This window comes from Bos grunniens, chromosome 29, assembly GCF_055505025.1.
Source record: "Bos grunniens cultivar Pamir isolate PY7600 chromosome 29, Bosgru_T2T1.0, whole genome shotgun sequence".
Classification (NCBI taxonomy): domain Eukaryota; kingdom Metazoa; phylum Chordata; class Mammalia; order Artiodactyla; family Bovidae; genus Bos; species Bos grunniens.
Window position 1 is genome coordinate 2,079,529 of NC_141193.1, and position 23,807 is coordinate 2,103,335.

The 23,807-nt window shown below is 58.9% G+C and overlaps 1 protein-coding gene across 11 annotated transcripts in view; it reads left to right on the forward strand.

Moving 5' to 3' along the window:
- The window catches only part of KCNQ1 (potassium voltage-gated channel subfamily Q member 1), a 380,089-nt gene that overhangs the window by 36,388 nt on the left and 319,894 nt on the right, over nt 1–23,807 (forward strand). For all 11 annotated transcript variants that reach the window (XR_015157617.1, XR_015157618.1, XM_086383879.1 and 8 more), the window contains exon 2: nt 19,680–19,770. Coding sequence is in view for 9 of the 11 variants with exons in the window: in XM_086383879.1 (XP_086240005.1) it covers nt 19,680–19,770 (91 nt within the window). In the remaining 2 variants the exon portion in view is untranslated. The remainder of the gene's footprint in view (nt 1–19,679; nt 19,771–23,807) is intronic.

Sequence of the window (23,807 nt, forward strand, 5' to 3'; positions counted from 1 at the left end):
GGGTATTGCCTGGAAAATCCCAGGGACAGAGGAGCCGGGTAGGCTACAGTCCGTGGGGTCGCAAAGAGTCGGACACGACTGAGTGACTTCACCATCACTATGATGGTATTATCCTTCATTATCATACATACTAAGTAGTCTCACTGCCCTAAAAGTCCCCTGTGACCCATCCACTCGTCCTTCCAAAGCCCAGACTCCTGAGAAACACTGATCTTTTATACTATCACCATAGCTTTGCCTTTTCCAGAATATCGGGAGCAAACCAGGCAGCTGGTGGTCTATGCATATTGGTATCTTTACTTAGAAATATGAATTTAAGTATTTTTCATGTATTTTCATGGCTTGATCACTCATTTCTTTTTAATACTGAATGACATCCTATCCTTTGAATTGCACAGTATTAAATCCATTCATTTATTGAAGGACATATTGGTTGCTTCCTTGCTTTCTTAGTAACAAATAAAGCTGCTGTAAATATTCTTGAGCAACTTTGGTGTGCTACTTTTATGTTTTCACCATGCTTGGATAAATACCAAGTCGTGTGTTAGTCACTCAGTCATGTCTGACTCTTTGTGACCCTGTAGACTGTAGCCCTCCAGACCCCTCTGTCCATGGAATTCTCCAGGTGAGAATACTGGAGTGGGTTGCCAATACCAAGTAGAACAAGTGCTAAATTGTACAGTAAGAGTGCGTTTAGTTTTGCAAGAAACTGACAGATTGCACCCAAAGAAGCCTGTTTTGCACTCCTGTTGGCAGTGAAGAGCGCTTCTGCTGCCGCACACCCTTAGCAGCGCCTGGTGCTGCCCGCGCTCTGGACTGCAGATGCTCTAAGAGATGCTCAGTGTTCCTTCACCGGTGCTTCAGTTTGCATTTTCATGATGACGTAAAATGTGCATAATAGCTTTAGATACTAATGGTTTTGGTTTTGGGTTGGCCAAAAAGTTCATTTCCATAAGATGTTATGGAAAAACTCGAACAAACTTTATGACCAATCTGATCATTTTTACAGGATTATATAAGAAGAGGTGGGGTGTTCGGGCCTGGTTTCATGAGCTTGAATCCTTGTGCAATCATGCAGACCTTCTGTTTAGAAGGTTCTGCCCAGGTTTTAACACTCTGCTCTTGCTAACTTAAAATTACTATACATTTTTAACAAGGGGCTCAACATTTTTGTTTTTACACTGGAGTCTGCAAATTACATAGCCAAAATGATTCTTCAAGCTTGAAATACTCCAGGGAGGTTTTAGCATCTTACAAGGATAACTCATAGAAAATAAAAAGCCTGGTTCCTTTTCTCCAAAAGGAAAAATTTTTCAGGAGAGACAATCTGTTGCTGTGATCTTCACCTGGTTCTGAAGGATGTACATTTCAACTGTCTCTGTTTCATTGTGCTCAATGGCTCAGTCACGTCCGACTCTTTGCGACCCATGGACTGTAACCCACTAGGCTCCTCTGTCCGTGGGATTATCCCAGCAATAATACTGAAGTGGGTTGCCATTTCCTCCTCCAGGGGATCATCCCAACCCAGGGATCAAACCCACTGCTCCTGTGGCTCATGAGTTGGCAGGCAGATTTTTCACCACTGAGCCATCCTGGGTCATCCCATAAAAGAATGTGCTGGCACTTCAAGTCAAATCACTTAATGCTAGATTCAAAACATCACTTCCTAGGTATGGGCTAACTCTTGGTGACCCATGGACTACAGTGCACCAGGCTCCTCTGTCCTTCACAGTCTCCCAGAGTTTGGTCAAACTCATGTTCATGAAGTCGGTGATGCCATCTAACCACTTCATCCTCTGCCACCCTCTTCTCCTTCTGCCTTCAGTCTTTGCCAGCATCAGATTGTTTCCCATGAGTTGGCTCTTCACATCAGGTGCCAGAGCATCGGAGCTGCTACCTCAGCATCAGTGTTTGCAATGAGTACTCAGGGTTGATTTCCTTTAGAATGGACTGGTTGGATCTCCTTGCTGTCCAAGGGACTCTCAAGAGTCTTCTCCAACACCACAGTTCAAAAGCATCAGTTCGTCAGCGCTCAGCCATATTTATGGGCCAGCTCTTTTATCTGTACATGACTACTGGAAAAACCATAGCTTTGACTATACAGACCTTTGTCAGCAGAGTGATGTCTCTTCTTTTTAATACACTGTCTAGATGTGTTGTAGCTTTCCTTCCAAGGAGTAAATGTCTTTTAATTTCATGGTTGCAGTCACCATCTACAGTGATTTTGGAGCCCAGGAAAATAAAATCTGTCACTGCTTCCCCTTTTTCCCCATCTATCTGCCATGAAATAGTGGGACGAGATGCCATGATCTTAGTTTTTGAATGTTGAGTTCTCAGCCAACGTTTTCAGTCTCCTCTTTCACCCTCATCAAGAGATTCTTTACTTCCTCTTCACTTTCTGCCATAAATGTGGTATCATCTATATCTCCCAGCAATCTTGATTCCAGCTTGTGATTCATCCAGCCTGGCATTTTGCATGATGTACTCTGTGTGCAAGTTAAATAGGCAGGGTGACAATATACAGCCTTGTCACACTCCTTTCCCAATTTTGAACCAGTCAGTTGTTCCATGTCTGGTTCTAACTGTTGCTTCTTGACCCACATACAGCTTTCTCAGGAGATAGGTAAGGTGGTCTGGTATCCCCATCTCTAAGAATTTTCCACAGTTTGTTGTGATCCACACAGTCAAAGGCTTTAGCATAGTCAATGAAGCAGAAGTAGATATTTTTCTGGAATTCTCTTCCTTTCTCTATGATTCAACAAATGTTGGTAACTTGATCTCTGGTTCCTCTGCCTTTTTGAAACCCAGCTTGTATATCTGAGAGTTCTCAGTGTACATACAGCTAAACCCTAGCTTCCATGCATTGGAGAAGGAAATGGAAACCCACTCCAGTGTTCTTGCCTGGAGAATCCCAGGGACGGGGGAGCCTGGTGGGCTGCCATCTCTGGGGTCGCACAGAGTCGGACACGACTGAAGCAACTTAGCAGCAGCAGCAGTAGCAAAGCCTAGCTTGGAGGATTTTGAGCATAACCTTACTAGTATAGAGATGAACACAACCGTATGATAGTTTGAACATTCTTTGGCATTGCCATTCTTTGAGATTAGAATGAACACTGCCCTTTTCCATTTCTGTGGCCACTGCTGAGTTTTCCAAATTTGCTGACGTGTTGAGTGCAGCACTTTAACAGCGTCATCTTTTAAGATTTGAAATAACACAGCTGGAATTCTGTCACTTCCACCCTCTTTGTTTGTAGTAATGCTTCCCAAGGCCTACTTGACTTCACACTCAGGAATGTCTGAGTCTAGTCTGTGAGCAGACCCAGGCGGTCATCTGGGTCATTAAGACCCTTTTTGTGCAGTTCTTCTGGGTCTTCTTGCCACCTCTTCTTAATCTCTCCTGCTTCTGTTAGATCCTTACCTTTTCTGGGCTTTATGGTGCCCATCTTGGCAGGAAGTGTTCCCTTGATATCTCCAGTTTTCTTGAAGAGATCTCTAGTCTTTCCTATTCTGTTGTTTTCCTCTATCTCTTTGCACTGCTCATTTAAGAAGTCCCCTTATCTCTCCTTGCTGTTCTCTACAGCTCTGCATTCAGTTGGGTGTATCTTTTCACCCTTGCCTTTCACTTCTCTTCTTTCCTCAGCTATTTTAAAGCCTCCTCGGACAACTGCTTTGCCTTCTTTCATTTCTTTTTCTTTGGGATGGTTTTGCTCACTGCCTCTTGTACAGTGTTATGAACTTCCATCCAACATTCTTCATGCACTCTACCAGGTCTAATCCTTTGAATCCTTTGAATCTATTCATCGCCTCCACTGTATAATCATGAGTTAGGTCATTGGCACCTCACTCCAGTACTCTTGCCTGGAAAATCCCATGGGCGCAGAAGCCTGGTAGGCTGCAGTCCATGGGGTCGTGAAGAGTTGGACATGACTGAGCGACTTCACTTTCACTTTTCACTTTCATGCACTGGAGAAGGAAATGGCAACCCACTCCAGTGTTTTTGCCTGGAGAATCCCAGGGACGGGAGAGCCTGGTAGGCTGCTGTCTATGGGGTCGCACAGAGTCAGACACAGCTGAAGTGACTTAGCAGCAGCAGCAGCATGCCTGAATGGCCTACTGGTTTTCACTACCTTTTTCGATTTAAGCCTGAATTTTGCAATAAGGAGCTCATGATCTGAGCCACAGTCAGCTCCATGTCTTGTTTTTGCTGACTGTATAGAGCTCCTCCGTCTTTGACTGCAAAGACTATAAATCAATATAATTTGGGTATTGACCATCTGCTGATATCCACGTGCAGAGTTGTCTCTTGTGTTGTTGAAAGAGGATATTTGCTGTGACCTGTGTGTTCTCCTGACAAGACTCTGTTAGCCTTTGCTTGCTGCAAAGCACAATGAAACCGGATCTGCCAGTCGTTGGGTCTTGCCCGTTTAACTGGGTTTTGATGCTGTTATTGAGTTTAGGAGTCCCTTGTGTATTCTGGATATATGAGTTGTAAATACTCTCTCCCATGCTGTTGGTTGTCTTTTCACTCTGTTGATTGTGTCCTTTTGCTGCTGCTGCCGCTAAGTCGCTTCAGTTGTGTCTGACTCTGTGCGACCCCAGAGACGGCAGCCCACCAGGCTCCCCCGTCCCTGGGATTCTCCAGGCAAGAATGCTGGAGTGGGTTGCCATTTCCTTCTCCAAGGCATGAAAGTGAAAAGTGAAAGTGACGTCACTCAGTCGTGTCTGACCCTCAGTGACCCCATGGACTGCAGCCCACCAGGCTCCCCCGTCCATGGTATTCTCCAGGCAAGAACACTGGAGTGGAGTGCCATTGCCTTCTCCTTTTGCTGCACAGGAATGTTAATTTTCATGACATCTAATTGATCTGTCTTTTCTTTTATTCCTGCACTTTTGGTATCCTAGCTAAAAAAAACATTGCCGAATCCAGTGCCATGAAGCTTTCCCCCGATGTCTTCTCCTAGAGTTTTACCATTTTAGGTCTTTTGCGGGAGATCTGTGTCCACTGCGAGTTCACTTTTGTGTACGGGTAAAGGTCCGACTGTGCTCTTCTACGTGTGGGTCCAGTGTTCCCAGCACCGTTTGCTGAAACGTCTACGGGTGCTCTGCATGGCTGCTCTCCTCACCTAACAGTACCTTCTGGAATTCACTCCATATCCGTCCTTCAAGAGCTTCTTCTTCCTTTTTCTCGGCTGCTTGGTACTTTGCCAGGTAGATGGACTATAGTTTCTTTATGGGCATTTAGGTGATTTCCAGCAGTTTGCGATTACAAGCAATGTTGCAGTGAAGAAACTTGCAGGTTTCTGTTTTCCTCTGTAGCCTGGATTTCTGGAAATGGAAGTGTGAGACTGAAAGATAGGTCTGCAGTCTTTGTTGCTGCTGTTTAGTCCCCAGGTCGTGTCAGACTCTTAGGACCCCATAGACTGTAGCCCGCCAGGCTCCTCTGTCCATGGGATTTTGCAGGCAAGAATACTGAGATGGGTTGCCATTTTCCTCTCCAGGGCATCTTCCTGACCCAGGGATCAAAGCCTCGTCTCCTGCGTAAGCAGGCGGATTCTTGACCACGGAGCCACCTGGGAAGCCCGAGGTCCTGTTGCATGGGTGTGGTGCTAAGTCACTCCGGCCGTGCCTGACTCTTCTCGGCATGACCAAATCCCCTTTCGGGAGGGTTTTGCCGTGTGCAGCCCCAGCAGTGTATGAGCAAGCTGCTTCCCGTGTAGCTTCTCCAGCTGTGTTATCACACTATTTTATTTTTTGCCAACCCGATAGCATTTCTGTAACTATGCACTTGGGCATTTTTCGTGTCTGAAGGTCACGTAGACGTGCATACACGCATGCATTTGTCAGCTGTCTGTCCGTGTCTTTTCTGTGCTATTCTATTGAGGTTTTGGTCCCTGATCTCTCAATTTTTAAGTCCTTTATATTCAAGGAATGTGAGTTCTTTGTGGCTCGTATTGTGAGTGTCTTCTCCCAGTTGATCATTTGTCTTTTGACTGTATTCATGGTGCTTTTTGTTATATATATAAAAAACTTTCTATGTTTAGGTATCAAATTTATCTATTTTTCATTCTATTGCCTCTGAGTTGTGAGTCATGATCGAGAACCTCTCTCTACACTGAAATGAAAGAGAAGTTGACCACGTTTTCTCCTAGAAGTTTAAGGCTTTGACTTTTGCGTCCACGTGGAGTCCGCTTGCTCACTGCTGTTCAGTCACTAAGTCGCGTCTGAGTCTGCGGCCCCACGAGCTGCAGCGCTCAAGGCTCCTCTGTCCTCCACTGTTTCCCGGAGTTTGCTCAGACTCGTGTCCGCTGGGTCGGTGAGGCCATCCAACCATCTCATCTTCCGCCACTCCCTTCTTCTTTTGCCTTCAATCTTTCCCAGCATCAGGGTCTTTTCCAATGAGTCAGCGTCAGTCCTTCCAGGGATCAAACCAGTCCGTCCTAAAGGAAATCAACCCTGACTATTCATTGGAAGGACTGACGCTGAAGCTGAAGTCTGCTCGTGTGTGTAATCTAAGGTCTTCTCTTTCATGATGCCTGCTCAGGGCCCCTTTCTTAGATGTCCAGACGGCTCACCAGCACCCTCTGACCTCTGAGTGGTGCAGGACTGGGGGCAGGGAGACCAGAGGCTGTTGCTGGGATGGGCTGTGGGAGGGGGATGCTTGCCCTGGGTGGGTTGGAGTGAGGATGACAAGCAAGGGGCCTGTGGATAAGAGGGTGTACGAGCGGAGCAGGTGGTGGGGAAAAAAGAGGGGGCAGGGCCCGAGGCCGTTTGCCCCGCTGGGTTGTCGCCCAGCCCCCTTGCTCTCCCTCCTTGCCCCCCTCACTCCTGGGAGACCCGCCCAGAGCCTGCTTTCCTGTCACCCACACAAAGATGCCTCGCAGACCCGGACCCTGGACTGGGCTCTCCCCCGATCTCCCACTGGCCTCACGGCACCTCAGCGAGCAGACCCCTCCAACATGACACGTCCCACCCCAGGCTGCTCCTCCCCACCTTCCCCAGCACAGGGCCGTCTCAGAACCCAGGTTTCCCAGGCCCTATAACACCGGTGAGACCCTGGGGAGAGGCCATGTGCTCTTGACTAGGGCAGAACAGGCAGGGAGGTGGCGCGGCTGACTCAGGGTCTCTGCTTGCTCTTTCAGGAGACAGAGAATTTTAGAGTTTCCTCTCCTAGGACACAGTTTCATGAGGGGTGCATCAGGCTTTGGGGGAAGGCTGGTGGGACCCCAGAGCCTCTTCCCTTGGCGTCAGTCACTGATTCCCCTCCAAGTTCTGCATCTTCGCCCCCAGGACCCCAGGTCTGGTGAACCCTGACCCTGCTCAAGACCCGCAGGGGCTCTTTGCTTTCATGAATGCCTGGTTTCCGGAAGGCTGGGTGTCCTGCAGTGGGGGGGGGGGCGGCGGTCTTAGTCATGGGCAGGGTCGGGGAGGCTGCTTGGAGGATATGCCGGCTATTCTGGGCGGCCGGCAGGAAGCGGCAGTTCCGACGGCATGCGGAGGTGTCAGCCTGGTGCAGGCGTTTCCGGCCCCCGTGTCCCGCCAGGTCTGGGGCTGCTCCTCCCTGTCCTCTGCTTTTTTCCCTCTTTGGATGTGGCCGCCGTGAGTCGCGGCCGGACTGAGAAAGAAAAGAGGGGCTCTCGGGACAGGGACTCCCAGGCCGCCGGCTGGGCCACGAGGCCTGGCACATGTGGGCAGGGGCCCCCCAAGGATGCCTGGGGCAGCCGCTGGGGAGATGCCCCAGGTGTGAGGGGCGGGGGTGCCAATGCTGCCTTTGGGTTGGGATGCAGCCCGACTCTGGAGTCCTGGTATTGGGGGCTCTGGCCCCATGGTGGGCGTGCATGAGAGGGGCACGTCTCTGATGGCCTGAGCCCTCTGCTCACTTGGGGTCTCCGGGGCCCAGCGCAGAGCCCGTGTCTGCTGGTGCTGGGAGGCCTGGACGGCCTGGCACCTCTCCTGGGCTTGTGAGGGGCTCCTGGGCGTGGCTGTCCTCCCGCCTCCTGGCTGGTGGTGGTCCTGCCTTCCTCCCTGGCCTCATATCTGCCCTAACCTGCCTCAGGGCCTTTGCACTCACCTCTGCGTGGACTGTCCACCCTGGCCCTCCCGTGGGCTGTGTCACCGCCCCGGGCGGCCTCCCCCACCCCAACCCCCCCCATCGCTCACAGTGACAGCCCCTCTCTGTTTGCCTGGTGCTGCTGTCACGGTCGTGGTTTTGTTTATTTCGTCTCTGGTTTACGATCTCGTTTCCTGGATCTGCCTCGTCCCTGGAGCCTGGGGCCTGCATGGCCAGCCCAGGCCCGGGCCTTCTCAGTTGGCCTCCAAGGAGGAGGGGGACTGCTTTTAGCTGAGTCGTGGTCGCTCCCCGGCCTGGGAATCTGCCCTCTGGGCCAGGTGACGGAGCATGTGCCTTGGAGCCGCTGGGCCGGCCGGGCTGGGCGGAGGCACTGACCTCCCACTGTGGCAGAGCCAGGCTGCTGGCTGTGTGGTGGAGGATGCGGAGACCAAAATAGATCCGCTTCTGGCATCCGGCATTGAGGAACCCACAGGGGGCCCTGACCGCGGAGCTCCCGCTTCCGCCCACTGTGCCCTGGAGCGGCTCTGGCTTTGATGAAGGCCGGGCCTGGTTCCGGGCGGCCCAGGGGGGTTGTCCAGCCTGGGAACTGGATGCAGGAGGGCAGGCTTGGCTTCAGGGGGGAGCCCCTCGACTGTCCGGCGGCCCAGGCTGCATTCACCGCGGCCCCTCCGTCACGCGTGTGTGGGAGCCCTGAGTGTGTCTGCAGAGATCAGAGCAGGCGTGGCCATGGGGCAAGGAAGAAGCACAGAGGAAGGGGGGGTGTTCGTCTCAGGCCAGCTGCAGAAGGAGGAAACAGGCCGCTTCCCGGAGAGCAGACCTTTCAGAGGCTGCGGCTCCCGTGGGCAAGGCTGCATCGTGTCCCAGGACGAGGCCGGGTGGCCCCCGCGATGGCACCTGCCGGGCACCCGCCCTTGGTCACACCTATGATGAGGGCACTCCCCCGTCGCTGTGTCCACACGCCCCCTGCTCCTGGGACCTCTGGGCACGTCTGGTGGGGCACCTGAGGTGCTGGAGCCAGGCTGGGAGTCAGCCACAGGGCTGTCTGCCCTCATCCTCCACCCATGACGAGGGCCCGAGTGCTCATTCCCCGGGTTCCTGGAGGCCACGTCTGGGGACGCGGTCCTGAGCCTGGGCGCGCTCGTCCTCCTCCTCCTCCGCCTCTGCTCCAGCCCCTGCCTTGGCCTCTCTGTGACCCCCGCCCACTGCTGCCCCCGAGTGTCACGGGGACAGCCTGCAGTGAGGGGCGTGGGCTTTCCGCGGGTAGGAGCCGTCGAACAGCATGCTTGCAGCTCCCAGGATGGCAGCTTGGCGGTGGGTGGGACCAGGGCTTCCATATGGCGGCAGGCAGGTGGATTCACAGCAGTGGCCACTGGGCAGGGACCCTATGGTCCTTGGGGGCTGACCACGCCTTGGCCCAGTGTGGAGGTGCTGGACAGGCCAGGGGCAGGGACAGCCATGGCTGCAGGCTGGCGGGCTCCTGGGAGGGGTCAGAGAGGAGCTAGGGACTGGATTTGGGATCAACATCCGTGAGGTGGGGTCCCCATGACAGGCACTCAGAGGAACCATGTTTATCTCTCTGCCTGCCCCGATGTCCTTGTCTCGTCCCCCTAAATATCCTGGCCTCCCCCCAGATCTCCCTGGCTTCTGGGGGTACAAGAGCCTGTGTGTGGCCCTGCCTGACTGGTCTCTCTCGCGCGGCCTGGAGCGGGGGGTGCTCCCAGCAGAGGCCCAGCCACACTGGAGCCCACCTCGGGCTGCCTGCTCTCAGTCTGACCCCCTTCCCTGGGGCGCCTGAAGGCTGCAGCAGAAGATTGGGGATGGCACCGTCTGCAGCCCTGATCCTCAGGCCTTCTCCTCCAGAGCAAAGCGGGCCCCAAAGGCCAGGGTGAAGGGCCCCGTTCAGGAGGCCTGTCTGGGCCGTGTGGGTTGGCGGGTCCCGCTGGCAGTGGGCCGTCCCCGTCCATCCTGGAACGCTGGTTTGGTCAGCAGCGGGCCTTCCTGGCTTGGGGCGGTGGGGAGACGACAGTGGGGTGTCCCTGCTCTTCGGCTCCCGCACCCCCAGTTTCAGCCTTGGGAGGGAGAGTGTGTCCTGTAGGGAAAGAGGCACATGGCCTGGGTCACCCCAGGAGAGAGCCGCGAAGCCAGAACCTTTCCTGGTCTGGGGTGAATGGAGGGCCTGAGAAGCTTGGCGTCTACGTGCAGGGAACCTGGGCCCCTGGACGGCAGGGATGAGGGACAGCCCCTTCCTGAGCTTGTGGGATGGGCTGACTCTGGGGGTCCTGGGCACGGTGTCAACGCCCAGGCCCTCCATGGAGCCAGGCCTGGCTGGGGGGCAGGGGGCGGTGCCCGGCGTCGGGACCTGCTGTCTCTCCACGCTCCCCAGGCACTGACCTGCTGGGCTCAGGGGCGCTGGGACTGGAAGAGAGTTGGGAACCCCCAAGGTCCTGGGCAGGAGACCACTGGGGGTGTGGGTGTGGGGGAGCCAAGGTCATGCTGGGGACCCACGTCTGCTTGGTGTGCAGCCTTGGCAGGTCGAGGACTGTCTCTGGAGAAATTTTGGCAGGTTCCAGGGTGGGGGAGCGGAGGGGCTCTGCCTTGGGCCAGGGCTGCCCATATGGGCTTTCTAGCTTCTCAGAAGAGCCTCTACATCCAAAGTGTTGTGTGGGGGGCTTAGCGGGGGTCAGAGAAGGAGAAGGTGGGCTCCTCAAAGTCTCAACCAGGGATCCTGCCTCTCTGGGTCTGGGCGGTGGTCTTGACCCTGAGGACAGACTGTATGGGGGCCCCTGAGGGGCTTGGAGTCGGGAGGTTGCCTTCAGCCAGAGGTCAGGCCACACTGCAGCAAGGAAGACTTAGGGTGGACAGGACGAAGGACTTCCCCCAAGCAGGGATGCCCAGAAACACCCACCCGCTCCGGCACCAGCAGGGCTTCAGGCACTTTGCTTCTCCTCGGACCTGGGTCCAGGTGTTCAGGGAGCCCTGCCGTGGTCTCCAGTCTGCAGAGTCACCCTGTTTGAAGTAGGGCAGGGCCCTGGGCCACGGGCAGGAAGCCCACCAGACCCCTCTCACCCCCGCTGGTGTCCGAGCCCTCTGCTACCTACTGCCTCTTCTCAGCCCAGGAGGGAGGCTGCCCGTCCCGCCCTGTCCCAGGTGAGGCCTGCAGGTGCTGGCCGCACCAGGTCGGGGGTCCTCCCCAAGGAGGGCCCACTGGGCCCCTCCCCCGCCCCAGACGGGCCCTGTTCACAGGAAGACGACATGCATCCTGGGGCAGATAAGGGCCCTGTCCGTGGGGTCACTTCAGTTTGTTCTCCGGCACCTTCTAAATATACCCTCCGAGGGGTTCTTATCGCAGCCGGGCTGGGCTGGGCGGCCAGGCTTAGCGGAGGCGACGCTGCAGGGGTCAGCCACCCCCACAGCCGTGGGCCCTGGGTGAGCTCGTCTGCTCGGCCCGGCAGCCCTCCCTCGGGTGGGCCTGCTGTCCAGCGCCAGACCCCAAGGGCCAGGACACCCCCCAGCCCCCTGGCCAAAGCTGTCTGGGGCCTGTCCTCTCACCGCCAGGCCAGGCAGCCCCTCGAGGGTGGGCAGTGGGCAGCCAGAGACCCTGCCCTCTGGCTGGACCCTGTTTTCCTGGAGGTGTGGGGCAGGGCCTGGGGGAGGAGGCCTGCGCTGCAGTCCTGCTCTCCAGCCGGGGCTCCCCGCAGCCTCAGGCCCTCTTTCCCCTCTGATGAGGGACGGGCCTGCTTCTGGGGCTTCTCGTGACAACAGAGGGGACAGGAAGGTGTGGATTTACATGGCTGTCCCCACCTTGCTGCCAGGCACTGGGGCCACTGAGGGGCTGCGTGGGGCCTGGTGGAAAGAGTCCGGGCTTCCAGTTGGTGCTCTGCTGTCCAGCGGATGCTGAGAAAGCGTCGCGTGGCTGACCGTGGCCCGGGCTGGACGATCCAGGTCTGGTCGCCTGTAGCCTGGTGCTCAGACACGGCTGCTGTCTGTCTGTCTTCTCTTTCTCTTTACTTTCTTTCTCTCTTTCAACTTACTGTTAGCACCTTGCAGTGTGTGGAATCTTAGTTCCCCAACCAGGGATTGAGCAGTAGAAGTGCAGAGTCTTAACGCTGGACCGCCAGGGAAGGCCCTTTTATTAAAAAAAAAATTTTTTTAAGACACCAATGTATTTATTTTTAAACATTTTAGTTGCTTGGCGTGTGGGATCTTGGTTCATTGACCAGGAATTGAACCCATGGCGCAGCATCGGAAGGCAAAGTCTCAACCACTGGGCCCTGGGGACATCCCCAGCTGTTATGTTTCTTATTGTGTAACAGATCCCTGAGAAGACTTACATGCGCACCCTCACAGCGCCCGCATCTCTGAGACCCCATCCCTGAGACCCCCATAGCTGCCTCTCTAAGGCCCGGGAAAGGCTTTGATGTGACCGCTTAGGGTGATGTGGTCAAGCCCTCAGCCAAGGCCTGTCCTCGCCCGCCCCCAGCTGCCCCCAGCCGGCTCGGCCCTCGACAGAGGGGGACGTCCCAGCTCCTGCACACGCGAGGGCCTTGTGTGGAGCCGCATGTGGGAAGTGAGGGGATGCTGGGCATGGGGGGAGACAAGAGCATAGCCATCCGCCCGTGTCTTCAATGGAGCCAGGCGATGGCCTGGCCGCTGCCCAGGCTCGGCTGGGCCTGGCCGTCCCGCCGCCCGCTCTGCGGAAGGCGCAGCCCGTGCTGGGGACACCATACCCTGTCACCTCGGGCAGGGGGCGCAGTCGGGCTCTGGGGCCTGCAGTGCCCCCAGCCTGGGGCCACCAGGGTGGAGCTGGGTTTCTACCTGCACTCAGCGGTCGGGAGCCCTGAGTCCAGTCATCGGTGAGCAAGGCTGGCAGACCCATCACAGGCCTCCTGAGCGTGACCCCACCCTGGTGCCCAAGTAGTCCCCTCGCCTGCGTCGTCCTGGGTTTCCGGAAGAGGCCCCGAGGAGGGCTGAGGGTGAATCTGGGCAGTCCCTGCTGCCTCTGGGGCCGACTTGAGGCAGCGAGACCGTGGTCCTCGCCTCAGAGCACCGCCCACTGCATCTTTTGCGCTCCTGGCAGCTGGGTGGCCGTGGATGCTCCCCACTCACATCAGAGTTCCCTCCCACCGCCCCCAGCTCACTTCTGCTTGGCACAGTTGGCATGCAGTCCGGGGGAGAAGAGGTACGTGGAGAGCTACCTGGGATTCTGGCCTGTTGGAAACCCTGCAGGGCCCTGGCGGAGTGCACTGGGGTGGGGTGAGGAGGAAAAACATGTCACAAGAGGATTTCACTCTGGATGAAGCCTGGAGGCCTGCATGGAGGAGGTGGCATGGAGAATTCTGTCCACTGAGTTCCTGAGTTCAACCTAAAACATGCAGGCATTCGGGTACCAGGTCCCATATGGAGCCTTCAAAGCGGACATCAGACGTCCTCTGCCTGCGGAGCCCTTGCTCTATCAGGGGCAGCAATGGGCATAGGTGGCCAGTGGTCTGATGAGAGCAGGGCAGGGGACACAGGGCCCAGCTGGGCATCAGAAGGCCCCCCGCCCCCCTCAGGGAAGCCCAGGCCTATGGGGCAGGGGGATGCCCCAGAAGGTGGCTTTGGAGTTCAGACTTCATCGGAGGATCTTTAGCTTGGAGGGCTGGTGGAATTTGCTTCCTCCCAGGATCATCCCCAGCTTCCAGGTGGACGTCAAGACTTGGGCAGGGAGGCCAGTGGGATGTGGGCTGCAGATTCTGGTGCAGTCCTGGTGGCCCGTCCCCTGGGGGTGGAGACCCCCAGGCAGAGGCGGCCTGGCCTCTCGGGAGGTGCTGTGCACACGGGAACAGCCAAGGGCCCAGCCAGAGTGCGAGGTGAGAGGCCCTGTGTCTCTGGGGTCCCCGGCCCAGGTCACTTTTAGAAAAAGTGTCGACTGAAAACCTGCAAGGCTGAGGACGGCCTCTGTTGAGAGGCAGGGATAAGTGTCTTCGTCTCCTAGGAGCTCCTTGCGGGCAGGCTCTCTGGGATCTGTCTGATGGGATCTTACGCTCACGGGACCTTGGAGCGTGGGACTCCAAGAGAGGGGAGACTGGAGCTGCGGGAACAGTGGCCTCACCGCGCCCAGCTGCCCACTGGAGCCCGTGTGGCTAGGGGTCGCATCGCCCAAGAGAGCCTCTGAAAGGAATGAGAGTCGGGCCACTGAACACGCCTCACAGGAGGTTCAGAGTCGGAGTGGCCTGTGGGAGCCCTCGTCCCAGGAGCCCTGGCTTGGATGCCACCCAGCACGTCATGGGGAGAGGGAGTGGAGAGCCGAGTCCCTCCCTGACGTGATGGGGTCTGGACAGTGGGGTGCTGAGCTGTGCGTGACCTTGCAAAGACACCGCTCTCTGCATCCTAGTCCCTGGAGCCTGGGACCTTACTCGGGTCTCTGCAGATGCACTGAGGCTGTGAGGGGGCGGGCTCTGAACGTACCTTGGGCTGTTTCACAGGGGCACCATGGACACGCACTTTACCACGTGCCTGATGCTGGCTTTTAAAGACTCACTGAAGATTTGCTGATAGTTCTCATCATCATAAGTGATTTATTCATTTAATTCAGTTCAGTTCAGTCGCTCAGTCGTGTCCGACTCTTTGCGACCCCATGGACTGCAGCATGCCAGGCCTCCCTGTCCGTCACCAACTCCTGGAGTTCACCCAAACTCATGTCCATTGAGTTGGTGATGCCGTCCAACCATCTCATCCTCTGTCGTCCCCTTCTCCTTCCGCCTTCAATTTTTCCCAACCTCAGGGTCTTTTCCAATGGGTCAGCTCTTCGCATCAGGTGGCCAAAGTATTGGAGCTTCAGCTTCAGCATCAGTCCCCCCAATGAATATTCAGGACTGATTTCCTTTAGAATGGACTGGTTGGATCTCCTTGCAGTCCAAGGGACTCTCAAGAGTTTTCTCCAGAAGCACAGTTCAAAAGCATCAATTCTTCAGCGCTCAGCTTTCTTTATAGTCCAACTCTTACATCCATACACGATTACTGGAAAAACCATAGCCTTGACGAGACAGACCTTTGTTGGCAAAGTAATGTCTCTGCTTTTGAATATGCTATCTAGGTTGGTCATAACTTTCCTTCCAAGGAGCAAGCGTCTTTTAATTTCATGGCTGCAGTCACCATCTGCATCATTTATTAGAACCCTTGATAAGTCACAGAGGCTAAATAATGGCCCCCAGAGATGGCAGACTCCCTGGAACTTGTGAACGTGACCTTAGGTATTTAGAAAAAGCATCTTTGCAGAGGTGATATGTTAAGGATCTCGAGGGGGAGAAGATTCTGGGGCAGGGAGGCCGCAATTCAGTGATAGGTGTCCTCAGAAGAAACCCACAGAAGGGGGTTTCAACATGGGGGGGTGCGTGACGTTGGAGGCAGAGACTGGAAGGATGTGCCCTGAGCCCAGAAATCCCGGGGCCCCCGGAAGCAGTCCAGGGTCTCCATTCTGGCCCGGCCTGCCCACACAGCACCTCCCCGGCCCCTGTGGCTCAGCCTTGTGTGCAGCGCTCGCCCTGGAGGCCGTGGGGCGCTGAGTGCTGGCCTGGCCCCTGGAAACAGGGCCCTGCCCTGGGGAGGCTCGGCCTCTGCCCTGAAGCTGGGGCTGGCTGGGCCTTGCTGTCCCTGAGCCCGGGTCCCCTTGCTGGGTAGCATGGACTGGAGGGGCAGCCCAGAGTCTCCTTCTGGGGGTGGTGTAACACCTTCCGCATGGGGTCAGGGGGTGCACAGAGCCCAGCACCTGGGCCGAGGTGTGATTGGCGACGTGCCCAACCCTGCTCCACCCAGGGCAGTGCTGGGCACAGGCTGGACCCGGGCGGGGCGTGTCTTGGCATTCTGTTGGGCAGTGTTTCCCCAGCCCCACGGACAGTCCTGGTGGGACCTGAGGCCAGCCCCCCCCCCCACCCCCGGAGGGGCTCAGTGCCACGGGGGCATCCACGTCCAGGCACAGGCTCCCCAGCCCACCTTGTCCTGTTTGCTCAGGGATGTTTGGAATCTCCCAGGTGACTTGTGCAAAGAGGAGCCCCTCTGATACGGCCGGAGTTTGAACGTCAGCAGCTAATCTATTAAATCACACGCTCTGAGTTCGGCCTTGAGGTTCAAGCGGCGGGACAAGCCCTTTGTCTGTTATCGGCCCGAAGGTCCCAGCCGGGAGGGCGGGTCTTTGAACCTCACACAGCCTCATTTATAGCCTTAATCAAACACGGGCAGCAGTCCAGGGCTTGTGTATACATGTCATTTACTCAGTTTCCTTAAGAAAGCTGTGGTGAGATACGTGTAGCGTGAAACCTCCTCTCTGACAACATGTCAGTGTACCGCCCGGGCCGCGAAGTCCTGAGCTGTGCCGTGCAGCCACTAACTCACCCATCCTCAAAGCCTCCCCTTCCCGCAGCGACACGCTCTGTCCCCAGAGCCCCGCCTCCCCGCCCCCGGCCCCCGCCAGCCTGCTTTCCGTCTCTGTGGGTCTGCCAGCTCCAGGGCCCTCGTGGAAGTCGAGTCGTACAGGACTTTCCCTTCCGTGACTGGCGTATTTCACCGAGCATGGTGCTCCCAACGCCCATCCCTTCACACGGAACGTTTTTTCTGGACCAAGACTTTTCCAACTGCGTGATTGTTATATATTGAACATGCTCCCCAGGTGGCGCAGTGGTAAAGAATCCACCTGCCAGGGCAGGAGACATGGGTTCAATTCCTCGGTCGGGAAGATCCCCTGGAGGAGGATATGGCAACCCGCTCCAGTCTGCTGGCCTGGGAAATTCCCTGGACAGAGGAGCCTGGCTACAGTCCATGGGGTCACAGAGAAATTGAGCGCACAGATAGGGTGCAGCTACCGCTCGCTGACCAGCCCAGCGCTGTGTCTCAGCCTCCTGGACCTCGCTCAGAGCTCGCAGAGCCCGACGGCAGAGGTCTGTCTCTTCTGGTTCTGAGTGCGGCTTGAACACCCTCGCACGTGAAGCGTGTGCTTCTTATTCACATTTTCGGCATCACTGGGGAGCTTCCAGGGTTGAAAGAGGTTTCCCTGTGGACCGGAGAGACGGTGCCCGTGGGCTTCCCTAAGGGTCCGGTCCATCCCACCCCGCCTGGGCTGAGCCCTCCAGGCACAGGTGCCGCTGGGGGCTCAGCCCGTGGGCGTGGGGGTGGGTCCTGCCGTCCGCCCCCTGCTGCTCCCTGGCGCGCCTCCTGCTGGACCAGCGCCCTGGCATGGCTCCCGCATTCCTCTGCATCCCCTGGGCACCTGCTGCCGCAGACGCTGAAATGATGTCTGATGTCTGATAAGGGCACGGACGTCCTCAGGCGGTTGCTGGTGGCCGTGCACCCAGGGTAGATCGGCCATCAGGGCATCAGCAGGCCATCGTCCTCGCCTTGGCCATGGCCGCCTCCCGCGGGCGTGCACACGCCCCCCTGGGAGGTCGGGTCAGGCAGTGCTGGGAGCTGAGGGGGCCTCTCCCCCGCCCAGCCCCGCTCCCACACCTGGGCAGAGAACAGGGCGGTTTTGTCCCTTCCCTGGGCCTTGCTCCCCCAGCTCTCAGAGGTCTGCGGCTGCCTGACTTTGGAGCCTTGGGACCCGAGCTGGGACGGAGGGGCAGACGGGGAGTGCCAGGCCCCCAGGTTGCTGCCAACACCCCAAGGGTAGGGACCCGACCTTGGCCTCGCTGAGGCTCCTGGGCCCACACGCTCGGAGCGGACAAAGCACCCTTTGTGAGATGATTCTGAAACCAGCACAGCGTGCACAGGTATTCCAGGAGCTGTTTAGGCCTCAGAAGACAGCGTGACCGAGGCCGAGACACCGTGGAGGGTAGTGAGCCCTGAGCCCCAGAGGCCCAGCGGCCCCTGAGGAGGTGCTCCTGGGGGGCCCCTGCGCCCTGGCCCAGGGCCTCCGCCGAGGTTCTGGGCCACAGGGTGGGTGGGGTGGGGTTTCTGTGCGCCTCTGAGCAGGAGCCGAGGCTGAGGATGCCCACCCGATGTACCCTTCCTGCGGGCCTGTCCACAGACAGAGCTGCCGTGGCCAGAGCGCCCCCCCCGCACCGTCTTGGCAAGACTCTGTCCTCCCACCCCCCGGGCCTCTGTGCCTCGGCCTGGCGCGCGTTTCTAAACGAGCTCTTGCTACTCCATGTGCATCGCTGAGGTCGTCCCAACAGCAACAGTACGTGGTCAGTTGCCACCCTGGCAGCAAGAGTCAACAGGGACAGGCCTCACAGAAGAGGGACCGCCGCGTCACCCCCGCGGGCCACAGGGCCCACTGCGATGCCTCGAGGGGGCAGAGATGCTGCGTGGGTTCTGTCCACGTCCTCTGCCTCAGGAGGCAGGACCGGGAGAGAGTTCAGGACTTTTCACGCACGTCCCAGCGGCGGGGCTGGAGGTGGGGGACCTGGGGAACCGTGGACAGCAAGACCCGCAGACCTGGGTCCGGGCCCGCCCCTTCCCCACCGAGGGTCTCACTGCAGCCCTGGGGACAGTGGCACGAGGCACAGGGCGTGTGGCTCGGGGCTTCGGCCAGTGCGTCGGCACGGTGACTGTGGGCCAGCGGGGGTGTTGGTGTCCTGACCTTTGCACCCGAGTGTGACCATTCGAGGCAAGCAGGGCTTTGCAGGTGTGACTCGGTGAAGGGTTGGGGTGTGGGCGACTGTCCGGGTCGCCTGGAGCACGCTCAGAGTCACTGCAAATGTCCTTTGTGGGGAAGGGGAGGGTCAGATGGGAGGAGACCACGCTGTCACGCTCCCTGGGGCCTGGCCGCACCCCCTCCGTGGTTTGGCCTCTTGGGGTTCACCCTCAGGAAGCGTGGAGCTCAGGCCCCAGTTTCCTTGTCTGTAGCATCTCTCCACAGCCGACGAGGCCGTCGTCTCACGGGGATGCGTGTTACTGTCTGTACAGTGAGGCTGGGCGGTACGGGCGGTGGTGATGTCCTTCCCTGGGACGCTGTCTGTGGCTGGACAGGCTGTGCTGAAGCGTCTCCACGGGCAGGCAGGTTCAGGAGGAGAGGGCGAGGGGCGGAACACGGGTCCAGCCTCGGGCGGCCCCGGGGCTGACCCCTGAGTCCCTGCCTGCACGTCTGCTGCTGAGAGGAAGTGGTCACGGGCTGTGTGGATGGGGAAGCGGGCTGGAGAGTGGTCTGGGCCGGCTGCCTGCACCCCCGGGGGCCTGGGGGCGAGCCCTCGTGTCGAGCATGCTGCACTGCTGTTGGGATGTCCACGGAGCCCTGCGACCGTCACCCTGTGTCCGGGACATTTGCCTCCCCAGAGGAGGCCCCTCGGGCTCCGTGGTCCCCAGGTGGCTCTCTGCCCCATGAATTTCCCCTCTGGATCCTTGGAGACCACGTGGGCAGTGCGTGGCTTCTTGGGCTGGGCCTCTGAGGCCCGTCTGCCCGTAGCCTGGGTCAGAGCCCATCCCTTCCTGGCCGGGTGGTGACCTCCTGCGCTGGCTGTGCTGCCACTGGTGCACGCCTGACAGTCGGGGCTGGCGGCCCTGGGAGCCCTCAGGCCCCGGGGGATGTGCCCGGGCCCTGGGCGGTGGGCGAGCCTGCCCCCGCCCCTTCCTGGGCCGTGTCTGAGCAGGCAGGGTGGGCAGCCTGGCTGTGACACTGACTGGGTGTGCTCCTGTCCCGCAGCTTCCTCATCGTCCTGGTCTGCCTCATCTTCAGTGTACTGTCCACCATCGAGCAGTATGTCGCCCTGGCCACAGGGACCCTCTTCTGGATGGTACGTACCAGCGTGAGGGGCCCTGCGCTCTTGCCCCCGGGCAGGTGGGCTGCAGGGTGAAGCCCGCCGCTCCTGGCCTCTCCTACCCACGGGACCCTGTGCCGGACCCCCACGGCGGGCAGGCTCTGGGGGCTTGCCCTGACACCGGGGGCCTAGAGGTGGTGGGGACCCCGCCTTCCTGGGTCCCTACCTTGCCAGGATGTGACCACTGGGCTGAGAAGGCAGAAGAATGACGGGCCCCTGGGCCTGGTGGTCTGGGAGGGCTTCTGGGAGGAGTGGGCTGAGCTGGGAGGGAAGGAAAGAAGAGAGGACATGGGCACCAGGCGCCGGGGGCGCGGTCTGCTCGGCCTGCACCGTGGCCCCGGTCTGGCTGGCACACAGATCTGCGGGCATCCCCGCCCCTGCCCCCAGCCTCGGCCCAGGGTGCCCCTGCCCTCACCAGCCGATGGCTGTGGGCCGGGGTCCCCAAGTCCTCGTGATGTGCCTCGAGATAACGCCTGTTGCGCTTTACGCAGTCGGCTGCACTGTTCACGCGATGCTTCGGCATTCGTGCTCACGGAGTTTCCCCTTCTTAGGTTAGAGCTGTCTGGGTGGATCTTGTGGCTTTAAGTTGTCGGGACTCGTTGGGCACATCCTGGTGGAGGGACGCAGTCCGCTCTCACCCTGTCCCTCTCGCCCCCACCCCAGCACCACTTACTCCAGAGTGTGTCTTTTCCCCCAACGCTGCTGGAGACCCGGACGGCCAGGGCTCTGCTCTGCGGCCTCCTGTTCGGTCCACGACAACCCGCTTCACCGTGCAGTTAATGTCGGGGCCCCTCTTCTCTCTCAGGGGTCCCCTGGCGATTCTTGCTTGTCTCGTCTCCCCAGTGACCTTTAGATCAGCTAGTCGGCCTCCCAGAAAATGCCGTTGGTATTTGATGAGTGAATATGGGGAGGCCAGCATCTGTCTCTCCGGCGTGGGGTCGTTCTGTCCACGGGCAGGGCGTGTCTGTTTATCAGAACGGTTCCATGGTTTGGGGATGTGGGTTTTAGACAGCTGTCATTGTTATTATCGATATGATAACAGTTGTTAGTTATCATCAGCAATGGAATCTCTTTCGTTATGTTTCCGGAGGTTTATTTGGTGACTAGGAAGGTGACTGCCCTAGTCGCCCGTGCGGCCTGTGACCCCCTCTGCTCCATTCCTGTTTGCGGCGGTTTGTCCTCTGACCCTCTGGAGTCGCTGCTGCCGGGTCTGGTCCGGTGCCTTGACTGGGTGTGGAGGCTGGCGTCTCTTGGTCGCTCGGGCTTTACGGGGCGGGGCGAGGGGGCCCTCCACATCTCCTGGGGGAACGCTGTGCATTCCCGGCTGGGGGCGGCCTGCAACCCCCGGGAGAGGGCAGGACCTGCTGGGACAGTGGCCTCTCCTGTGTCGCTGTTCTGTGCAAGTCCGGGTCCTGACCTCCTCTCCTTACAAGGACGCCAGTCCTATCCTAGGGACCTCATTTTACCGTAATCATCTCTTTAAAGACCCGTCTCCAAACGCAGCCGCATCTGAGATTCTTAGGTCAGGATCCCAGTGCAGGGATGTGGGGGGCTCATCGCTCAGCCCGTGAGGCCCCTGAGTGACTGGGTCGGCTCCCCCTCTGCTGGAAGGTTCACTCCTGCGCTCTGAGAGGCCCCCACAGCATTGAGTCCCATCGGGGTAGGGGCCCCCGGGACCTGCCCCCCCAGCCTGGGCCCTGAAGCACCGGGGGGGCCTGGTTTGCAGGTTACTTGGCCCCACCCTCTTGTGGCTCAGGCAGGGCCCCCGGGTGCCGCCCACGCGGGATTTTGGCTCCTGAATCACTGCTGATGCCAGCGCATCCCAGGCCTGGCTCTGGGGCTGGAAAGCAGACCATCGAGGGTGTGGGTCACCCAGGACGGCTCCGGGGTCGGGGGCAGGCCCTGGCGGCCTCGGGCCTCGTCTGGTCCGGCCTCCCCTCTCCCTTTAACCTGTCTGGGAGCTCCCCCCTGACATTGCTGTTCACAGTCACACTGGGTTCCTTGGGGCTTCATGATGCGGGGAGGCCCAGAGCTGGGCGTGGTGGCAAAGGGGCCCCAGGCCCGTCCCCGCAGCCCCCAGGCCCTTGCCGGCTTCCGCCTCCGGAGGAACTGACCACGCAGTCCGGGCGTCGCTGAGGTCCGCGCGCCTCCTGGTGGCCGTGCTCGGAACTGCGGTCTCCTCCCTCTCTGAGGCTACCTTCGTGGCTCAGTTGGTAAAGAATCTGCCTGCGATGCAGGAGACCAAGGTTCGATCCCTGAGTGGGGAAGATCCCCTGGAGGAGGGAAAAGCTACCCACTCCAGTATTCTTGCCTGGAGAATCACATGGACAGAGGAGCCTGGTAGGCCACACAGAGTCAGACACGGTTGAGCAACTAAACCACCCCCGCTGAGGATCGGAGCTCAGCTGGAGCTGGGACCCTGGGGGTGTGTGCCAGCGAGCAGCCCCCCACCTCCCAGCAGAGGGCCCCTGCTGCGGGTGCATCTCCTGTTCCACGCACCCCCATTCTCTCTGCCACACTCGTGCCCCCCGCACGAGGCACCCTCTCTACACCGCAGCTGTTGGCTTGGGGCTGGGAGTGGGGCGGTGGGAGGGGGGTTTTCCAAAACCAAGCTCTGATCATTCTAGCGGCTCTGGTGAGCTTTCGGATCTGCTGGGCCTCTTGGGCCCCCAGTGCTGCGCACTCCCTGGCTCTGCCCCCCACCCCAGCTCCCTCTGCTCCCGTGCAGTTTGCTGACCCCTGACCCTGGGCCCTCCCGCTACCTCGGGGCCCTGGCACATGCTCCTGCGGGCTGCCTGACCCTTTGACCTGTCGCGAGACGGCCTTCCCGCCCGCCCAGTCAGGCTTCGACTCAGCAGTCACCGCTGGCGCCCCCCGCGACCACCACCTGCCGGGGCTCCCCCACTCAGTGCGCCCCACCCTCCCCCTGGTGGCTGGGCACGGGGGTCTGCAGGCTGAAGTGGGGAGCCCCAGGCTGTGTCTCCTTGCTCTGCTGCCCGCCCTCTACCAGGGCGGGGGCCATGGGCAGCACCCACCACAGGCCCAGAACGGCGCTTCTGGTTTTGGACACTCTGCTTGGAGTCCAGGAGCCCAGAGGGGGCTCCGTGGGGCTCCCAGAGCTGCTGTGGGGTCCTGGGCCTCGGCTTCCCCATCTGTGGAACAAAGGCCTGGGGGAGGATGGCCTCAGATGCAACCTTTTGATGGCCTGTACTGAGTTCCCAAAGATTTCGTAACTCGCTGGCCTGTGGACACAGGTCCTTTGTGGTGGGTTTGAGCTGACCGTGTCCAGCCACTTTTGGAGTCATGGCCATGGGGCGGGCGGTGGGGTATCAGGGTCACCGGGAGGAATGCAGCCGCAGGGGCCCAGGCTCCAGGAAAGATATGAATTGTGATATGAATTATGTCAAGGGTTGGAGCAGGAAGGAGGCAAGAGGTGAAGTGGGACTGGGGGGCGGACAGGGTGTCTGCAGGGGTGCTGAGGGCTTCCTGGAAGAGGGGGAGCCCTGGGGGTGGGAGGAGGAGGTAGGTGGGTTGGGGGGCCTCCAGGGGCAGGCCAGGACCACCCCCTGCAGCTGGCAGTGGGCAAGACAGGCCCGGGGTCCCGGGGCTCTGGGTGGAGGCGGTGGCAGGGGGCTCCTTGGAGAGGCTGTGGTCTGCGGGCTGGGGACGGGTGTGACCCCAGGCAGGGCGTGACGGAGGGAGCGGGTGTGTGGGCAGGGGCCGCAGAGGCAGTGGTCGCAGGCCCCTGGGGTCGGCCGCCCAGGCTGGGGCTTCAGGACGCCAGGTGGCGCTGTTGTCCGCGGCTCGAGGGCGCCGCTGGCCGCGACCCAGAGCTCCGAGCCAGACCACAGCCCGGAGCCCAGGAGGGGCCCGGGCTCGCACAGGGTTCCGAGAGCAGCTCGGTGCTTAAATGGTGGAAAAAAGTCCTTCGAAGCTGTGTTTTCCCACAGAGTCCATATGTCTTCCTTCCTCTTAATGTGCTGGTTTTTATGGGGCCGAAGAGCTGCTGTCTC